At 38.2% G+C, this 19,354-nt stretch overlaps 2 protein-coding genes across 3 annotated transcripts; one reads left to right on the top strand and one right to left on the bottom strand.

Moving 5' to 3' along the window:
• The first annotated feature begins 359 nt into the window (after positions 1-359).
• On the top strand, positions 360-13,382 carry LOC134816941 (transient receptor potential cation channel subfamily A member 1-like). Of its 2 annotated transcripts, none has more exons than XM_063825999.1 (19): positions 360-516; positions 3,707-3,943; positions 4,203-4,362; positions 4,822-5,023; positions 5,323-5,485; positions 5,609-5,701; positions 7,868-7,994; positions 8,115-8,195; positions 8,392-8,477; positions 8,715-8,869; positions 9,142-9,212; positions 9,867-10,001; positions 10,415-10,497; positions 10,848-10,956; positions 11,309-11,473; positions 11,686-11,802; positions 11,984-12,063; positions 12,215-12,417; positions 12,626-13,382. In XM_063825999.1, the coding sequence occupies exons 1-18, from the start codon at positions 442-444 to the stop codon at positions 12,368-12,370; spliced, it is 2,295 nt and encodes a 764-aa protein (XP_063682069.1). In that variant the 5' UTR covers positions 360-441; the 3' UTR covers positions 12,371-12,417; positions 12,626-13,382. The 2 variants fall into 2 exon arrangements, with proteins under 2 accessions (XP_063682069.1, XP_063682068.1); XM_063825998.1 differs by having other exon boundaries at positions 12,215-12,366.
• A 3,966-nt stretch (positions 13,383-17,348) lies between these two features.
• Positions 17,349-19,202, bottom strand: LOC134817378 (piggyBac transposable element-derived protein 3-like). Its single transcript, XM_063826516.1, has one exon. The coding sequence runs from the start codon at positions 19,200-19,202 to the stop codon at positions 17,349-17,351; it is 1,854 nt and encodes a 617-aa protein (XP_063682586.1).
• Between the last annotated feature and the right edge of the window lie 152 nt (positions 19,203-19,354).

Consider the following 19,354-nt stretch of genomic DNA (forward strand, 5'->3'; position numbering starts at 1 on the left):
CGGTTTATTCATTTTCTTTGCTTTAATTACACTGACTAGTGACTGTATATCCTTTATCCTTATGCGTTATGTGTGTTTTACACTTTCTCGATATCCTGTGTTGTAGTTCGTCATATTTATCTTAAACATTGTTTGCTAGTGATATAGACTAGACTAAAAACATATTTCAATAGTTATATCCTTTGTCCTTACTTGAGTTGACACCTAGTTTATTTCGAGTTTGATTACAACATTAACCATTTTGTTTTTTGTTCAACCATTCGATTGTAAATTTGTTGAGTTTTTTTGCAATTATCTTGCGAGGGAATTATATTTACTATGTTTCTCACTTGCCGAATTATTCTCACTGACACCCCAAAAGTAGTGATAATATGTCAACTCTAGTGTTTACACGTTTATAATTGCTGAAGTTATTATAAGCCAACCGTTTTTTGTCTGACTATGGCAGACTTTTTCGTGGAGAAGCCAGACGAGGATTTGAAGAGATCATCTAATAATGCAGGAGGTGATGCTCAGGTAAATATTTTGTAATTTTTTCTTATAGTCTGGTGAGATATGAACAAATGAAATGTTTACCTGCTTTTCATGGTGGCGGGCTGTATAATTTGGGTCCTCTCCATTCTCCATTGTCCAACTTTTTATAAAAACATGTTAGAGAGTTAGTGACTGCAAATTATATGTCATCTTAGTGTAAGTTTCAACTATCAAGTGCAATGACTCACGTCTCTCGATCAGTGACGTTCGATTTATCATGAGAACAATTAAGTGCATAAGTGCCCGAAAAATTTGCTTAAACAAAACAAGCGATTAAAAAGGAATCATTATTAACAACATATTCAAATTAATGATCAATGCCGATCAACTGATTATGTTCGTGTGAACGGTGTAAAAGGTAAAATTAGCATAAGCAAGTACTCAATGAGGATGATCCAGAGGAAACTCAAGGCAATAAGACAATACGTATGTCGTCAAAAGGTCTCTGCGAACCTCAAGATTCTGCAATGTTCCCTTTGAATCGTAAAAGCTTTTGTTAACAAAGAAGCTTACATAACATATGCGTGTAATTTAACTGAATAACTAGATGGGATAGTCAGAAGAAGAGTCGCGGGTTTGGTATTCTGAGTGGAGTTCGAGCTTGGATGGATTTATTTAATTTTGGAATCAGAGACAGCTTTAGTTTCATGGTGAAATAACGACTTAGACCAGACCTGCTTATTTTTTCAAGGTCTACATATATGTGGCCATTTCAGTTAATTGGAACCTATCGGAAAGTCTCTACGATGTTTTGGCGTGGCCAAAAGGTCGATTTTTCAAGTCTGAATATTTGGGCTAGAATTTTTAATTCTACAGACCTTGGAAAGGCCCTAAAAATATTCAACCCTCTACTATGAAATGCAGGCCTAGGTGTATAAATGACCAGACTATTTTCATTACTTACATACTTATAATTATTAAAACTGTAAATAAACTTTAAATTTTTTTCAATTTGGATTATACCGTGAATTTCATGATCGCTCTACTTCAAAGTAGCTTGCCATGAAGCAATTAACCTTACGTATATTAAGTGTACATAAACCACATTACAGAGCCGATCGATATGGCGCCAAGAAATAGTTATTTTTTACGTAATTGAACAATGAACATGAAATTACGCAATGATGGTCATCAGTATTCAGTACCTTTACATGTGCGCTGTACTAAAATATACCAAGTAACTTTGTGAAGTTGAATTAATATTCACACAGCTGTGACTGACTTGAGCTCACTATGCTAGTAATATTTTACCGAGGTAACACCTGGAGGTACCACTAATACTTTCATTTGTTTCCGATACATTCTAATCTAGTGCTGCGAGCCTGTTTGCTTCTTATCGTGTTATTAGAAATCAGAGGCAACATGTAGGTGTTTTTGCAAATAGTGCGATTCCAAATTACAAAACACCGCAATTAATTTGAACAATTTAATTTGCCAAATTTGCAGCCTTTTAGCACTTTTATGTTAGATTATTCAGCAGCGTAGAATATAACGTTGCATTACACGATTGTTGAGTTTAATACAATTATTAACTTATAAGATTAATATCTTACATTGAGTTTCCTGGAAATGCAAAATATATAAATCTAGAATAACCCTCATAGAAGTTTTGATGGGCATGATGAATGGGGCTAGTTGTGAGCAATGAGCATAATCAAGGCAGAGTATTCAATATTCGTACTATAACTTTACAACTAAACATTAGATTCCTACTCATTGTGTGTATAAGCTAAAATTCCTGCAAACTATAATATCATCTAAATGTAACTATAAATATAATATATCTAATCATAACTAAAGTGACTCAATTTCAATTTCTTTTCTTGAGGGTCATTGATTATAAGTCTCCATTTATTAGGGAGCACAGGATTATGTAAGGGTGGGGGGGGGGGGAATGGAATTCCGCCAATTATGGAAACAAACTCACCATCACAAACCTGCCTCAATCTACTGAACAAATTCGAGCGTGCTAAATCACTCTACAAGTACAAGTACAGTCGATCTTCGAGATTGTTCTAAAAGGGCCCCCGACAGTTGAGACCAACTTCATTCGTTGTATTTTCGGACGCTGATTCCGAGTCACCCCCCCCCCCCCCTCCCATGACATAGGGTTAAAATAATCCCCTGACGAGATATTGGCGAAAAACTGTCTCAATCACGTGATATGACCGTATAAGGAAGTTAGTCTAATTTCTCGTTAGGGTTACGGTTTCAGTATATGCTTTTGTTAAGGATTGGGTTAGGGTTAGGGTTGGGATCAGATTAAAGGGTTAGGGTTTCGAATAGTCGTTCAGGACCAGCTTGAGAACGGGTTGAAAAAGTCACGTGACAGTCGAGTGTAGAGTGATTAATCATCATCCGAACAAATTGTCAAAAACTTGTATTGTTACGTTGGCACTAAATTTGGTTTTACAGCTATTTTTATAAATTTGAGGTTGAAAGTTTTAAATCTTTCAATTGGCAATGCCAATAATGTTGATACATTTGATATATGCCTGTTTTAATAATTGACCTGAGTCTTTGATATTTGTCCAAAAGTTCTAAAGATCCAAAATTAATTCAGACTGGGAGAATCGCCTTTTTGGCCACACCCGTGTTATATTTATATATATTATGTAGTTATCTCAGCTTCTGAACATTTTAGAGACTTTTGGATAGGCTCAAATTAACCGCACTGGCCACATTTATCCACAACATATGAAATAACATATTATGCCAATTGCCACAATGACAAAATACCTAATTTTTTAGTTATAGGCCAAAAAGTGATTTTAGGCACACGCTGACAGTGACAAAATTTTGATAAAAACATGTCAAAGATTTCTAAAATTTTAAAACTAACCGCGATGGACATTATATCATTTATGTACCTAGGTTATTGACTTGAGGCTTTAATAATTAACCTAGTAGTACAGTAGTAGTAGTAGCTAATTATATAAGTTACATTAGTATATTGCCACGGTATGGAATTTGAGGAAGACCAAACGGTCGAAGCGGACTCATTTCAACAAGAGTTTATGACGAAGGCATCACCCAAAATAAAGGTAGCAAGAACCGTCACCATTTCTAACTTGCTAAATCTTGAATTACCAATATCTGAGTACGATTTACGCAGCTCCATGGACGTAGATAAAACTCAGTGAACACTTCATTACAAAACCTCTTTTTTCAGGAAGGTCCGAAACACGGCTTACCAAAGAAATTCAAGCACTTATGGGATTTGTTGACGTGGCCCTCAAGGTCGTATAGAAGGTTTGAATGGTGGTGCATCTCAAAGTTCCTTAGCACAAAAGATATCAAACGAGACCGAGTGACCCTGAAACTCCACGAGAAGTACAAGGAGCATCCTCAGCTGCAGCTGTTGTATTACTTTAGAGATTTGGCTTTAACTACTAAAGTAGAGGAGACAGTGAGTACTTTCTTATCAGATTGATAACTATTGGGTTAAACCAACTTAGAGTTGACATGAGGTTGTTCCAGTGGCTGCCTTATCACTATAACCACTTTCGTCAACTCTTCCTCTTTCACATACTGGCCCCTTTATACAGACCGACCAGAACTGATAATCATTGTCACCCCTGGTGACAATGATTATCAGTTCTGGTCGGTCTCCTACTTGTACCTTTATAACCTAACCACTAACCAGTAATAACCCCTCGCCCACTCAGGTAAAAGCCAACTTGTCAATGATAAAGAAGATGATCCAGGATGGAGCTGACATACATGCCTGTGATGACCAGGGACAGAATATCATGCACGAAGTAGCTCGCTATCACGATGCTGAAATTTGTTATTTTTTTCTCAAACACAACGTTAATCTTAATTTAGGTTGGTAAAAGATGAAAAAGTCTGTACTTACAATTCGTGCAATACGGTATAGATTGCCTTTATTGCCGTTTCGTGACATGCCTCATATATAATATACAACAGGCTGTCTAGACTACAACTCTTAGTAAAGCCACAGCGGCCCAAAAAATGAACAGACTTAAATATTCAATGTCTACTGTCTAGACGCAACGGTTCCGATAGTCGCTCGGTTTTGAAACAAAATGGAAAATGACCATTCAGTATACGGATCGATTGAAGTAATTTGATTCTGTAAGAATGAGCTAGGCATGAGCAAACTTGAACATTTGTCATAGTAAGGTTACAGAATTAGCATGATTGTCGAGAGCGCTTCTTGATTTCTGTTCTTCATAGAACTTGGAATTCTACTTAGGTATTTGTTAGATTAGTAGCGATATTTTTTGTGGATGAATTCATTTTTTAAAGCTTCACTTTTCACAGAAAGTGACTATAGTGTGACCCCACTGCACGTAGCAGCTGCCTTCAACAACTCTGCTGTTGTAGAGATCTTGGCAAGTAATGGAGGTTTACTGGAGTCCACTAACTTTTACATGCTCCAGACCGCTCTACATTACGCTGCTCGGTATAATTCTCCTAGCTCGGTGAAGAAGCTAGTCGAGATGGGCTCTGATATTGAAGCCAGGTAATTTTAATTAGATAATTGATTAACATCGGATAGGGTACACATCTTAACTTTTCATCATTTGAACTAAATAGAAGCCTCTCGGAAGTATCAGTACGAGTCAGCATAATACTTTGAGGGGCTGATATTATGCTCATAACAATTGGTCAATCATATAGCTAGAAATTCGACTTTTTAAATTTTCATAAGATGAACTGATCAATAAGTCTAAAAAACACCACCATAATCCGAATGATTTCCAAGAACCCACTTCCAATGATCTGAATGATATCCTACTCCTATTATCCGTTTATCTGTAGGGACTACAGAGGACGAACGCCCCTGTTACTGGCTGCAGAACTGGGCAGGATGAGTGCAGGTGCCATGTTGTTGGAATGTGGAGCTAAGGTTTATGCCATCGACTTTACTGGAATGTACGGAATCAGTGCTATGGTGGACAAATGCCCTCCGCTTGCAATCAAGGTTGGTCATCATCATAGAATTTGATAATTAGTCAGCAAATTGAAGTTACAGTTGATTAGTGCTTTCTAGGAAAATTCTAAAAGCACATTTTGATTTTAAGAATTGACCATGACAACATTTCAGGCTTTGGATCAGTGTGTTGAGAAGGATTTGAGGAACAGGAAACAGTACTACTCCCTCCAGTTTCTAGAACCAGTCACTCTCTGCAATGACTCTGTATGTATTGGTTTACCTAGGGTGCAAGCCACAACTAACTTTCTTTAAACTACGGAATTAGAATTAGTCAGCCAATCAAAATACCCATTAAAATCGATCCAATCATTACCGGATAACTTTTAATCGATTCTACGGTCAAAATAAGTTTTAAGGAAAATATTATCAAATTTCCTAGCGTTTCGAGTGGAATTAATAAGGCTAATTATTATCAGAGATCTCTGTTGCCGCTAATTCTAAATCGTTGATTGATCGGGTCGATGCTATCAAGACTGACGTCTGACACAACATGAGATTACGCATGACGCATCAGATTTCTCTCGCTCCTAATTATCCATGAATATCCAGCCATTATCTTTTTCACCATCACTGATGAATGTAGTATTAATTGGCCATTACAATAATGAGGCATTTTATCACAAGTAATTGTTACACTGCAATTTTAAGGCCACGTTTCACACTTAAGCCACCGTAATCCGATCCGTCGGGCTGGAAATCTAGCTGATTAGCTAATTAAGACTGTCAAACTTCATTACCTAACTTAACTACTTGTGGGCTTAAGATGGGAAGTATTTTATCATTGGATCCAATTGCACGTAAAGTCCGATGAATTTGAACCGTTAATTACCCAATGAGCATTCCACGCCTTATTTACCAGTGTATAAAGATGTATACAGTTATCGTTATTTCGTATTACTACTTTTGCATCCGAAATTATAATCGTTTGTCCATCTAGCGTTACTCAAATCTACTGTTGCGTTGTCGTCAACGATGAACACGAGAAGAAAATCAGGACTTCTAGGGGTCTCGACTCCGAGCCATATGACCGACGAATCATTCTACAGTTACTACAACCTAAGAAAACATCTTGGGAGCGGTGGTTACGGTATGGTGTGGGCATGTGAGGAGAAGCAGCGGCCCGCTAAGATGAGTGCCGTTAAGATTGTATCTGAAGCGAAGTGCAGGCGTAAAACTTATTGCCCTACTCGTGATTGCGATGTGCCCGACGAAGTTGCACTTTGGATGCCCCTTTCTCACCCTCTCATCCTTTCCCTCAACGATGTATTTTACGAGAGCTTCACTGGACATTGGTACCTTGTCACAGACTATGATCCTGACGCTTATGATTTGTTTCATTTTGTAGAGGTGAATGGTCGTTTTAATTCAAAAGATGCTGCAAACGTTATCAGTCAAATTATCGAAGCTGCATACTACCTGGCTCAGCAAGGGGTGGATCACAGGGATATCAAAGACGAAAATATTCTGTACAATTATAAAACAAGGCAGATCAAACTCATTGACTTTGGATCCGCATCGATCCTCACAACAGACTCCTACAGAAGTTACCAAGGGACGGACGTTTATCTACCTCCAGAGTACTACCACTTTAAGTGCTACGATCCATTTCCGGCTTGTGTGTGGTCCATCGGGTGTCTTGCCTACGTGTTATTTACGGGACACTGTCCATTTAATACTAAGAAGGATGTTCTAGAGTTCGAATCCCTGCAGTGGAAGGTTGACAAGAAGACTCTCAGCAGTCAAGGAGTGAACTTTATTGAAATGTGCCTTGAGGCGGACCCCAATCGGAGGATCGACCTGGGATCCTTGATCCATCATCCATGGATAAAAATGTACAGTTGAAAATACAAGAGAAATGTTTAATCGAGGATTATATATTACATGTATATTATATGTATTATAATTGTTCAAATATACGTTACGATAGGCATAACATTTAAACGAGAATCTTGTTAATTTTGTTGATGGATGTCAACATTTGGGATTAATTACTTCATGTTGTTACTATGAACCGTTTTTCAGTGATTCAATATGAAGGTGTCACGAGATTCTTAGAAATTAGAAATTATAATTTCACATGCAACTTTAACGGTTTTGTAAAAAAAAGTGTAGCTTATTTTGACCAAAGTAAAAAGTAAATGACCACCTGCCAGAAGAAGAAGTTAATAAGTTGTAATTCTGGAGGATCAATAACAGAGTTGGTGTTTATACTTACTTTAGGCGATCTATCCTTGCTCGAAATGGAAATGGAGAATGGCAATCAATTCTTTTTCGAATCTTTTCCACGGATGAATTTATTTTGAAATTTTGAAGGACATTGAAGTATGTAACTAGTACTGTAGTAGCCTGTAGTCATACAATTCGTTTCAGTGTGCCAAGACCACGTTTACTGTGCTGGAAGAAACCGTCAGAGCAGGAAGCTCTAACCTGGAGATCGTAAAACACGAGATGATACAGAAAATCATAGACGTTAAGTGGAGGCAGTTTGGAAGAAGAGGTATTTCTATAATTTAGAATTCGGTCTAAATCAAAGTTTCAATCTCTGAAAAAGCGCTTTTTTATGCACTTTCATCTTTAGATATTTTATAAGAGACAAACCTTTAAAATATTGTTGCAGGATACATCAAAGAACTGGCTGCATACGTCATTGTGCTGATAAATTGGAGTTTGCTTTGTCTTTTCAACCCCATTCGGCTCGGTAAGCTTATAGTTTGAAGATTCGGCCGATTCTTTTGCATAACAATAATTAATGATAAAACGTTTTTGCTAACGGATCAGATGGCGCCAATCTATCCGATGATAACAAGGTCTAGTATGTCCTATAGATACTCGTGTGAGGCACATGGTGCAACATAAACTGATAAAGCAGAACAGAATCTACAAACTCATTTCAGAGGATGATGATGGTCACAATGATAAAGGAATACAATACGTTGAGATTGCTAACGAAATTCTGACAGTAATGTTCTTTTTCTACCAGGTATGTGCAGTAGTAAGAACTGTTCGTTTATTAAATAATGTTTTATCGACTGCATTTGATCATCGACCAGAAGATTTTGGACCTTTTCTAGTACGCACTGATGATGTTCAAAAGTTTATTTGGAAACCGCACGTACAGTAGAGTAATTAATTAATTAAGTTGCTTCACAAGTTTCATGTTTCTTTTTTAAATTCCACCAATTTTAATAAACTGTCTTATCAATAATAATATTAATAGGCATTCGATGAAGCAAGAGAAATGAGAACAAACATGAGGAGACACAAAAACTTTGTGATGCAGCGGTTGAAGCAACTTGAAATGGAGTTTAAGTATCTCGAGCTACTGTCAGAAGAGGAAAAAGAATATTTGCACAATGAACAAGAGCTTGTCCGGTATAAAATCTTAAAATTACATAATTTGACTAGATAATAAATATTTGTATCATATTTTATAACATCTAAGTATTCCTTTATGTGCTCGATCTCTGTAAGCATAACCAACAAATTCCAAACTGTGTAATATGCCATCTTAAGAGTCGTATGATACATGAGGCCATAAATGATACTGCGCCACCTTAGATTTCGATTGAGGAAATTGATTTGATTTACTGAATAAAATTTCTATATCTATATATATATATTAGATAAATATAAATTAATTTCAGCAAATCTGCGAGTTTGTACACGTCTGACTACTGGAACATATTTGATTGGTTCTCAATTTTTCTCATGCTGAGTAAGTGAGGCTACAATTATTATATTTATCCATAAGATGAAGATACAGACAATATTTATTAACCTTTTGGGGAAGACACTAATAACCCTACTAATAACCCCACTAATAACCCCACTAATAACCCCACTAATAACCCCACTAATAACCCCACTAATAACCCCACTAATAACCCCACTAATAACCCCACTAATAACCCCACTAATAACCCCACTAATAACCCCACTAATAACCCCACTAATAACCCCACTAAGAACCCCACTAATAACCCCACTAAGAACCCCACTAATAACCCCACTAATAACCCCACTAATAACCCCACTAATAACCCCACTAATAACCCCACTAATAACCCCACTAATAACCCCACTAATAACCCCACTTATAACCCCACTAATAACCCCACTAATAACCCCACTAATAACCCCACTAATAACCCCACTAATAACCCCACTAATAACCCCACTAATAACCCCACTAATAACCCCACTAATAACCCCACTAATAACCCCACTAATAACCCCACTAATAACCCCACTGATAACCCCACTAATAACCCCACTAATAACCCCACTAATAACCCCACTAATAACCCCACTAATAACCCCACTAATATCCCCACAACCCCACTAGTATTCTAACAAAGTTCCCCCGCAGTAACACTGGTGGTACATTTCCTTATCAAGTACGCGTTCCCGCAGTATACGGTAAATAGAGGTATCCTCCTCTCGATTACCCTCGTTATTGTTTGGTTAAAGATGTTCAAATACTGCAGAGTCTTGGAGACACTGGGTAAGTAATGTTTACATTCAGGTGTTGCATAATCTCATAATTAATTAGGTGTTGCAACTTGCATAATTAATTAGGTGTCGCATAATTAATTAGGTGTATTTGCAAGGGGAGCTGGAACAGTCGTAAATCGTAATTACGACACAGTCAGTACTCAGTAGTAGTCATCACGATGTAATTAAATTGTAGATATTGTATTTGCTTATTAAAGATGTATCTTGATGTATTCATGATACAAAATACCAAATTCAATCATGTATATTCAGTTGTTGAACATTTTATCTAGAAATTAAGTTTTCTCGCTTCGTATTTGCTGATAATGAGCGTCCCCTCGGATCAGACTGCTATAGCTGCAGTATCATAATTTTGTACGAATACTGCAAAATAACACAAGTTAATGATGATAACTATTGCAGGTCCATTTTGCGTTATCATCGCATCTCTCCCGATGGATTTCATAAAGATTGCTACGGTTTACATCATTCTGTACATACCCATGGTAAACAAATTTCTTGTTGTTAAATTTGAATTAACAAATAACTAAATTTGAGTATTTTTATAATGCCCAATTAAGTTAAGAAATCATCAAGTATCAACCAAGATTATCGATTGTGATGAGTTAGGCATTTAATTGTCTCCAATCTGCACAGGTGTATTTGTGTTCTATCACGTCTTTTGTGGGCCTTATAGTCAAAAAGAATTATATAGTTCCAATTTTGAAGAAAGATTTTATGGGAACCTAAAACAAGTATTATTATATTATTATTATTCACAAGAGACCGTGGATTATATTATAAAATATCTAAAATATCATTATATTATAAAATATTTGAAATATCATACTCACAGGTGTGCTTGTTCTATCATTTCTTCTCCGGACCGTATAATGAAGATTTATTATTAAATGAAGATTTTGATGAATCTTTATACGGGGATCTTCCACAAGTATTCTTCACGGGTGAGTAAGTTAAGGAATGTAAACTGTTAAGATTAATTCTAGTAGTATAATAGTGGTGGTAGTATGGTGTGGAGGAATCGGTGGCAACATGCCTTTTTGGTTATTACTTGCAAAGTAAAATCTCTATGATTTGCACGAAAAAGATCGAAATGCAGATTATTCTAACTGTATAAGATTTTAGCGGTGCATATTTGTAGGTTAACAATTTTTTACTACGGATAATCTTAAAAATCACATTATTTTCTTTTTTCTTTTTTTTTTCTGTTTAAATTGTTTTTTGTTTTATCAACTTCAAAATTAGGAGATTAGGTTTGTTCTAAATTAAAGTTTTAAAAAGATGTCAAATATTCAGTGTTTGTGTACACGCTTGTGGGAGATTACGGGTACGAAACCCTAAAGCAAATAACCTACAAGAGACTGCAACCAGAGTACTTTCCATTCACGCAGATCATCATTGCTTACTGGATTTTAGTTTCTGCTGTGCTGCTCCTCAACATCTTCATTGCTCTTATGTCAGGTGAATTTTAGGACTCATTCATTCAGACATATAGCAGAGAAATCGATATAGTTATAATCATTCTTATTAAGTGAGATAAGAATTTGTAACCGTAGTAAATCACTTACACTCTAATAACGATCTACAACTATGACCTTAGAGAGAGTTGGCGTGAGAGAGAGTTAGCGTGATCTGAAACTATTCACTGATCACTCACCGTTTCACTTCCACAGATACATTTGCAAGAGTTTACGAAAATGCACTGGTAGTTTCGCAGTTTGAACGAGCAGCTATGATAGTGAGCATAGAAAACAAGCTTCCTAGCTACTGGAGGAAACATCACCTAATAGGTATGATGATTTTGGTACAAAATAACTTATTATTCTACAATTTTCAGCCTGTGAGGCAATTTCATTAAAGTTATTTCTACACATTAAGTACACAATATAATCACGGAGATAGGGTCCTCAAATGGAAAAATCTGGCTTACATAAAATGTCAAAGATCTCTAATGGAAACAAATTCCGGCAGATATTTCTTACAACTACGCGCCTGCAGCAGCGTTTTATGATGACGACGATGTGCGAGATGATGACAGCTTTGAGGATGAGGTTTACAGATTTATTTATTCCAAGTATTTGATTTAATCATTTGTTCATTGTTTTAACAAGTATTCGATTTACTTTTGTTTATTGTTTTTACAAGCATTTTAAAAACTTATCTGAAGCAACACATCAATTAACATTACTATTATCAACGCAGGTAAAAGCAGCCCGCGACACACTAACATCCATAGTGACAAAGCAACAAGCGAACACAGAAGCTAACCTAGTGAAATACGTAAAGCAGAAAATGCAAATCCAGCAGGAGCTGATCACTGCTATTTTAGAGAAAGTTGAGAGTCAGAGCGTAAGGTAGAGGGCGCTGAGCTGTGGGGCTAGCTGATCAGATTGTGATTTTAATAGGTGATGAGTTGTTCCTCTTCTTACAGATCTGCAGTTTTGAAGTTTACAAGAACTGCCACATTTTTTACGTAAGACTGAGGAAGAACAATTTTTAAAATAAAAAATATATACATACTATATAAGTGCATAAGTTCTCCTTGTAGGTAGATTTTAAACCTCTTAATTATGATCGTCAATCGGAATTGGAACAACTCTAGACCAACATCAGGTCAAAGAAGGGAAAATCAACCAAAGCTAAAGCAGGTAGACCCGCTTCTAAAGCCAAGAAGGGCTCTTCAAAGGAGGCAACAAAAGCAAAAGCAGGTAGTCCAGCCTCCGAAACATTGGGCTCTCCCTCTGAGGCAGCGAGCTCGGATTCTGATCTTAGCAGGGACAGCATCCCAGCTAAAAGTAAAGAAAAATCAAAAAAGGATGACTCGTGCAAGTCCCAATAATCAATCAAAAGGACCATGGAATTAATGTATAGTTGTGGTGTTTAGTTTTGGTTTATATTTATTATTTTTGGTTTTACTTTTACTGCATGGTCGCCTTTCATTGGGGCTGAGTTTGCGATTTCGAAGTTATTCGTGGGGCCACTTGTCACTTGTGGTCAAGTTTTTGGTCGTCTTATACAAGACTTTCTTTTATCTTTTTATCGCAGTAATTTGGGTATGTGCAGATTTGATTGATTTCTAGTAGTATGACTATGTCTTCTATCACACAGCTCGTGCACAATGGATTTAAGGCGGAAATAGGGTGATTTGAAAAGGTTATTCCTGTCCGACAGCGACATCTGTCCGACTCAGGGTACCAGAAAAAATTGTGACCTGATTTGATCTAAACTGTTACTTGCTAATTTGTATACGTAACATTTCCAATTTGAGATATGATCTGAGCCATAGATTACTACCATAGTTTATTTTCATTTGATGTCGATAAATTGGACAATAGTTTAAATGTTATATAAATGTTATATAAATCAATTCAATAAAATACAGTATCACAGAATCAAATCTAAAGCATAGTCAAATTTCTGATAGCTTTTAGGAAATCCGTAGGGTTGCTGTAGTTGTGTAATCATCTACAATTCTCTGAAGTTAAGATCGATCATAACGGATCCATTTGGGTGCACGTGGCTCAGGTAGTTCCCGCCCTCTCTTTTGCTTTTCTTCACGTCTGTAAGGGCTTGTTCTGCTTTAAGGCAGAACAAGGAACTTCCAAATTGCGATATTGGATGAGCGAGGAATTCTCATCTGTGCGGCTTCGTGTTGATTCCACATGTGGGGAGCGAAGTTAGGATTGGTGGTTGATCCAAGTGTTTTCGTAGTATGAAGCCCCTCCTTCCTATAGACATGGGTCTATAGGAAGGAGGGGCTTCAGGTGTCTCCAGATTCGAGGGACGTCAGTCTCCGGTACGTAGGCAATCGCGAAGAAATCCCGAACAGGAGAGTTTGGAGTCAAATACTCCTCCCAGATTTTGGTCTGCTTAACATGCTTCAGGAGGGCTTTCTTGTAGTGGAAGTTGCATCCACGTCTGGTAATCCATAGAAGAGGGGAAGTTGCCAGCCGTCAGGGAAGTGTCCGTGGACTGTGAAGAGCTGATGGAAGAGAGAGGATGTAGTTTGCAGGAATTGAGAGCGTTTTCAGATCTCTCCGGTTAGAAGGGTGTCTGTTTGCTGCTTCTCTGTACCATTCTGTTGAGGGATGATAGCTGGCAGCCAAGCTTTGCTCTAAGTCTAGATTCGTAACCCAATCCACCAACTGCTTCAGATACGAGGTATTTCATCGGTTGATCTCCACCAGAAGCCTTTCTTTTCAAGTTCCGTTTGCTGACGTGAACGGTCGTTCCAGCATGGTGGACAGGGTGAGTGTGGTCAGTAGTAGGAGTGATCAGTTTTTTGTTCACGGTAGAGATGCGGGCTCTGCAACCCTTTTGGAAACCCGACATTTCCAGAAGGAAGTGTCGTTTCTTCGTTTGTCGAAGACGTATCGGAAGCCATTCTGCAGGACAGGGTTCTCAGAGCCTTGTTTGCGTCCAGGGATAAACTGAAGATTGGTTGCCATTGTGGATAGCGATAACTGATCTCCGTACTCATGTAGGCTGTGTCCTGTAATGTGATCGACAGCTTGTTAGTGTACGGCTAGCCCGAACCTGTTCTCAACTAGTAAATCACGTATTGATGGATCAGATCTCAATGGATCACATCAGAGATTCCTTCAAGCAAGCAATCGATGAACTTAGGAAGAAAGCTCTTCGCTCATTCTTCTCTCTGAGACGAACTATTGACACGAGAGCCCTTACCACTAGCACGATGCTAAAACTCATTGATAGCTTAGTCAAGCCAGTGGCCACATATGGATGCCCTATTTGGCTGCCATCAACCAACATCGTGAAAGCCATCCTCTCAAAAAATCAAGAAGCGAGTCTTCCCAAAGCAGCAGCAAAAGATGCTCTTGAAACTACTCACTTGAAAATTCTTAAATGGATATTGGGTGTCCACAAAAAGGCAAATAACAACTTCTGCTACGGAGATACAGGTAGAACCCCCTGGACAGTAACCGTCCTCCCTCAATGTATTGCCTACTTCTGTAGAGCATCACAAGCGGTAGTAGGTAACGTGAACACCCTCTTGCACCATACATTTCAGGAACAGAAACAACTGAACCTTACCTGGTATGATGCATGGTCTACTATCATCAAGACGAGCACTGTCGCTAAGCCACACCTACCCCACACCCTTGCGGCTCGTGAACACATACACGAAACATTTGTCAACCACTGGAAGAAGGATCTTCACAACCAGCCCAAAATGTCATTCTACACTGCGGTCAAAGCTGAGTTTGGTGAAGAACTGTACTTACAGCTCCCATGCAGGGTCAAAAGAGCTAACATTGCAAAACTTCGATCTAGCAGTCACGATCTGAGGATTGAGAAAGGTCGCTACACTGGAGATCGCTACAACACAGCACTAAAAACATGTCGCTTTTGCTGCTCCTCAGACACCGACGTCATGCGGTTCTTCGAAGAACTACCATTCTTTGAAACACCTATCCTTGAAACCGAGGACCACGTTATAAATAAATGCCCCAGCTACAACTCCCTCCGGTCCAACCTCTCAGACAACCTTAAAAGCCTCATAATGCTCAAAGAATATGGGGCCATCATGAACTCATTCCATGCTACTGAATTTGGAAAGTACCTCACAGAATCCTTTCACCTTCGACATCCTCCTGAAAAGAAGTCCTAGTTATCACCTCCTATGAATTCCTAGCAATCACCACCTAACAGACTCTTCAAACCTTCGAAATCCTATGATTAAGTCCTAATCCTCGCTTCACGTCCCCTACTCATCTCCTTCATCGTCCCATCAACTTATTTAGTTTAACATATCTCCTTGGACTTGCTTTTATGCACACATCCAGAATTTCTATTAGCATTTAAATTATTATATTTGATTTTATTTCCACTTCGTGATATTGTAACGCGGTTAAATTTTAAGATTTTATTTTCATACTTTTATTCGGCTTTTGTTTTATATATGAACTTATTTATGAATTGATGTATAGCCAAAACGAGTCCGTTAGTGTTCTCCTTGGTAATTTCAAGTTCAAGTTTAATTCATCAGCATTAGAACAATGGGAGTAACGTCACGAGATTACCCGTGAGCTTGTGAAATATGTACGAATGTGAACAGAAATTACAATATGATCCGAAATTCGGACAGATGTCGCCAAAAACGACTCATGTCCGACAGCGACATCTGTCCGAAATCCCTAATTCAGCTGTCGGACATGTGTCGCTGTCGACCAGATGTCGCCCAATCATTTGAAAATCGGACATAGAAATTGTGTGTAAAATTTAAAAAAGGTTAATTGGTTTCCGGGTTAACCCTAAGTAGCTGGGTGAATAGTGAGCTTTCCGGGTGCGCTTACCCTAGCCTATCCTAGCTGTGTGCTACTATATTCCTAATAAGGTTTGTGTTGTGGTCTAGATGTGTAAAAGATATGACCGGCAGTCTGACAAGCCAATCAGGATGACTAGTCAATTATTCTACTCTGGTCCCGGAACTAATTACATGAAGACATGACCGGCAGTCTGACAAGCCGATCAGGATATCAATTAACATCTCAATTAACATCTGTGCAGGGTTGTTAACTAATGTCTAGGAGACGGGATATCCGGTGCTAATAGAGGTAGTGATCGCTATATAAACCAATAATTTTACAGCTAACATTAACTATTTGCTTATTCGATTGAATTCGTTGGTTGAATTATCGAATCTTGAAACAACCGATTGTCAGTTTGTTTCTCTATTTGCCGTTATGACTGAGCGTCCCTGTCATTACGGTCCTTCTATGACCTATAAGTTTAGTGGTGATTTTGATAATGCCCTTGCGGAGGTTTCCAAGGCTATTTAGCGTGCTTGGGATAACGATCCCATTAACCCATATAATACCAACAACTCTAAACGTTCGAATTTTTTGACGAAATTTTGTTTCCGAAGCACTAAGACACCAACTCCGACGATGCAATAATAATTTTGAAAAAATTTATATTTTTAATAGCTTTTTCGACCCGTACTTTTAAAAGGTCATTGTTGGAGCTTACTTTTTTGGAAAATTGTATCGTACTTTTAAAAGTACATCATATTTGAATGATGTACTTTTAAAAGTACGGGTTTAATAAATAATGTACTTTTAAAAGTACGGGTTTAATGAATAGTGTACTTTTGGAGGTACATTAGTTAATTAAATAGAAACTCAGGGTCAGATAATAAAACTAAAAGCCTTTGTCAGAATGGCTGAATAAAATTTAAACAATACCATACAAAATTTAAGTGGTACACTGAATAAATCATGATGGTGGGAACAGCTATACTTATAAACTACTATCACAATTCCATTTACCAGTTAACTATCAATTTTACTAAAATTGTCAGGTTTTGTGCTTTTTACTCTAACTGATGATAAGGCTTAAAACAAAGCACACAAAGTGCAACGTCACACACTTCGCACTTATAGTTGCTGCGACCTTTGCAGCCATTCAAAGCACATCGTCTCTGCTTTGTTTTTACTGGCCAGTGAGTGTTAGTTCTACTCTCCAGGCGGACCTCTGGGGTAACTCTGTTGTCACCCTTCCACACTGCAACTCTTTGGCATAGCGATGATGGGGGCTGCAATCTCTTTTTCAGGTAGGCTATTGTTATTCGTCGAATGAAGTTCAGATATGTCAGTTTCGTCTTTTCATTCGAATGACATATCTCATACAAAGAATATGATGCAGCTTTCAGGCAATCAAGCGTATTTATTAGGTGTGGCCACCACCACTTTTTTCCCCTTAGAGAGATTCTGTAGCTAGCAACATGGCCATCAAACACATCAACGTTACCCATTCCCTTGTTATACTCCTTGACAAGAGATGGCCGTTTGATTTGAATCTTCTTCTTTTCTGCTTGACTGTACCGTTCCACATCTGTGATAGGATTAACAGTAAAGATGTTGGAACCAACATTCACGACGCTATTGTCATGCCATTTTACAATGGTCACCCCTGTAAACTCGTCAATTCCCTTTGAAAAGCTCCCACGCCCTTCTTTCTTAAGTGCAGAATCAGTCTTGGTGGTACAAGATGCTCCAAGCTCCATGGCAGAGAATATGGCCAACAGCTTATAGCTGGCAAACCAATTGTCATAAAAGACGTTACTTTCTTTGGGTTCAAGAATCTCCATGGCCAGTTGTAAGGTAACCCGACTGGTGAGGTTCTTTCCGGGATCTCCGCCAATTCCTTTCTTACCACAGTAAGGGAGGCAGTGGTACGGGAATCCCGATGAGCCAACCAGCCAAAAGTTTTTATAGCCAAATCGGATACTCTTATCCTTCATTCGTTGTTTAGCGCTATGCATCCCGGTGTAAGGGACCATCTGCTCGTCAATACTAAACGTATTATCAAGGTTCTTGAACTTAGCCAGACTTTGATTCATGATATCGTAGAGAGGTCTTACCTTCCAATACTTATCTGTGGTGTCCACATCTCGATTGTCCACGCAATGAATGTACTTCTTCAGCAAATTATATCGGTTCCTTGATATGGCATCAGTAACCACACTCACATTAGTATCAACATTTGAATCCCAATAGAGGTGTGCTTGAGGTAACTTGTGATAGTAACTTCGTGTAATAGGGGCAGGGTTCGTCAATTGTTCTGTGTCCAATTCATTATCTGACTCTTCTCCTACAAAATGTAGCTCATAGGTTCCAGCAGTATCTTTTACCGCAGACAAGGGGAGATTGTCACCATCATTGTCATCGATCATTTCCGTATCACTCTCAACACCATCCGGAGGAAGGATGACAACATCTATCTCATTCGAAGACACTGTGGTTGCCAGCTCTAGAGCTTCGTCCAGCGTTCTCAAGTTATTATGCAAAGAAGTTTGTTCTTCTCGAACATTAATACGGACATTTTTCTGTTTCTTCGCTTTATTTTTGGTCTTCGTGTTGCTTCGAGCTGATTGTCTGGATCCTGTTAACTCCTTCACATCTTTTTCTAGAATTTCTCTCTTAACTTCAGCCATCTTCTTTGATTTTGGGGATTTAGTCGATCTTGAAGGATCCACTTTTTCACCCGGTTGTTCCACGTCTTCCAGAGCGGCCTCTACTTCAATGTACTCTTTCTTAATGTTTACAATCCTAGATCTTGTAACTGGTTTCCGATGTATGTTTACTATTGAATACTGACATGATTGGCTGCCATCAGCAATCTGCTGTTCCAACGTAAGATTCCTTTCCTCTTGTAGTCTATGCATTTCCTCAGCTGCGTTGTTCTGCTCCTCTAGAATTGTCTCAGCCTCTGCTACTCTCTTCTGTTCCTCTAGAACTCGCTCAGCTTCTGCAAATCTCTTCTGCTCCTCTAGAATTGTCTCAACCTCTGCTACTCTCTTCTGTTCCTCTAGAACTC

The sequence above is a fragment of the Bolinopsis microptera genome, chromosome 6, assembly GCF_026151205.1.
Source record: "Bolinopsis microptera isolate Bmic1 chromosome 6, MBARI_Bmic_1.0, whole genome shotgun sequence".
NCBI lineage: Eukaryota > Metazoa > Ctenophora > Tentaculata > Lobata > Bolinopsidae > Bolinopsis > Bolinopsis microptera.

Excerpts from the sequence above, each read along its gene's own strand:
- LOC134816941 (XM_063825998.1), top strand. The coding sequence starts at position 442 with ATGGCAGACTTTTTCGTGGAGAAGCCAGACGAGGATTTGAAGAGATCA. Across the intron at positions 10,002-10,414 it reads CAGAGTCTTGGAGACACTGG|GTCCATTTTGCGTTATCATC; the intron begins GTAAGTAATGTT and ends TAACTATTGCAG. Across the intron at positions 10,498-10,847 it reads TCATTCTGTACATACCCATG|GTGTGCTTGTTCTATCATTT; the intron begins GTAAACAAATTT and ends TCATACTCACAG.
- LOC134817378 (XM_063826516.1), bottom strand. The coding sequence starts at position 19,202 with ATGCATAGACTACAAGAGGAAAGGAATCTTACGTTGGAACAGCAGATT.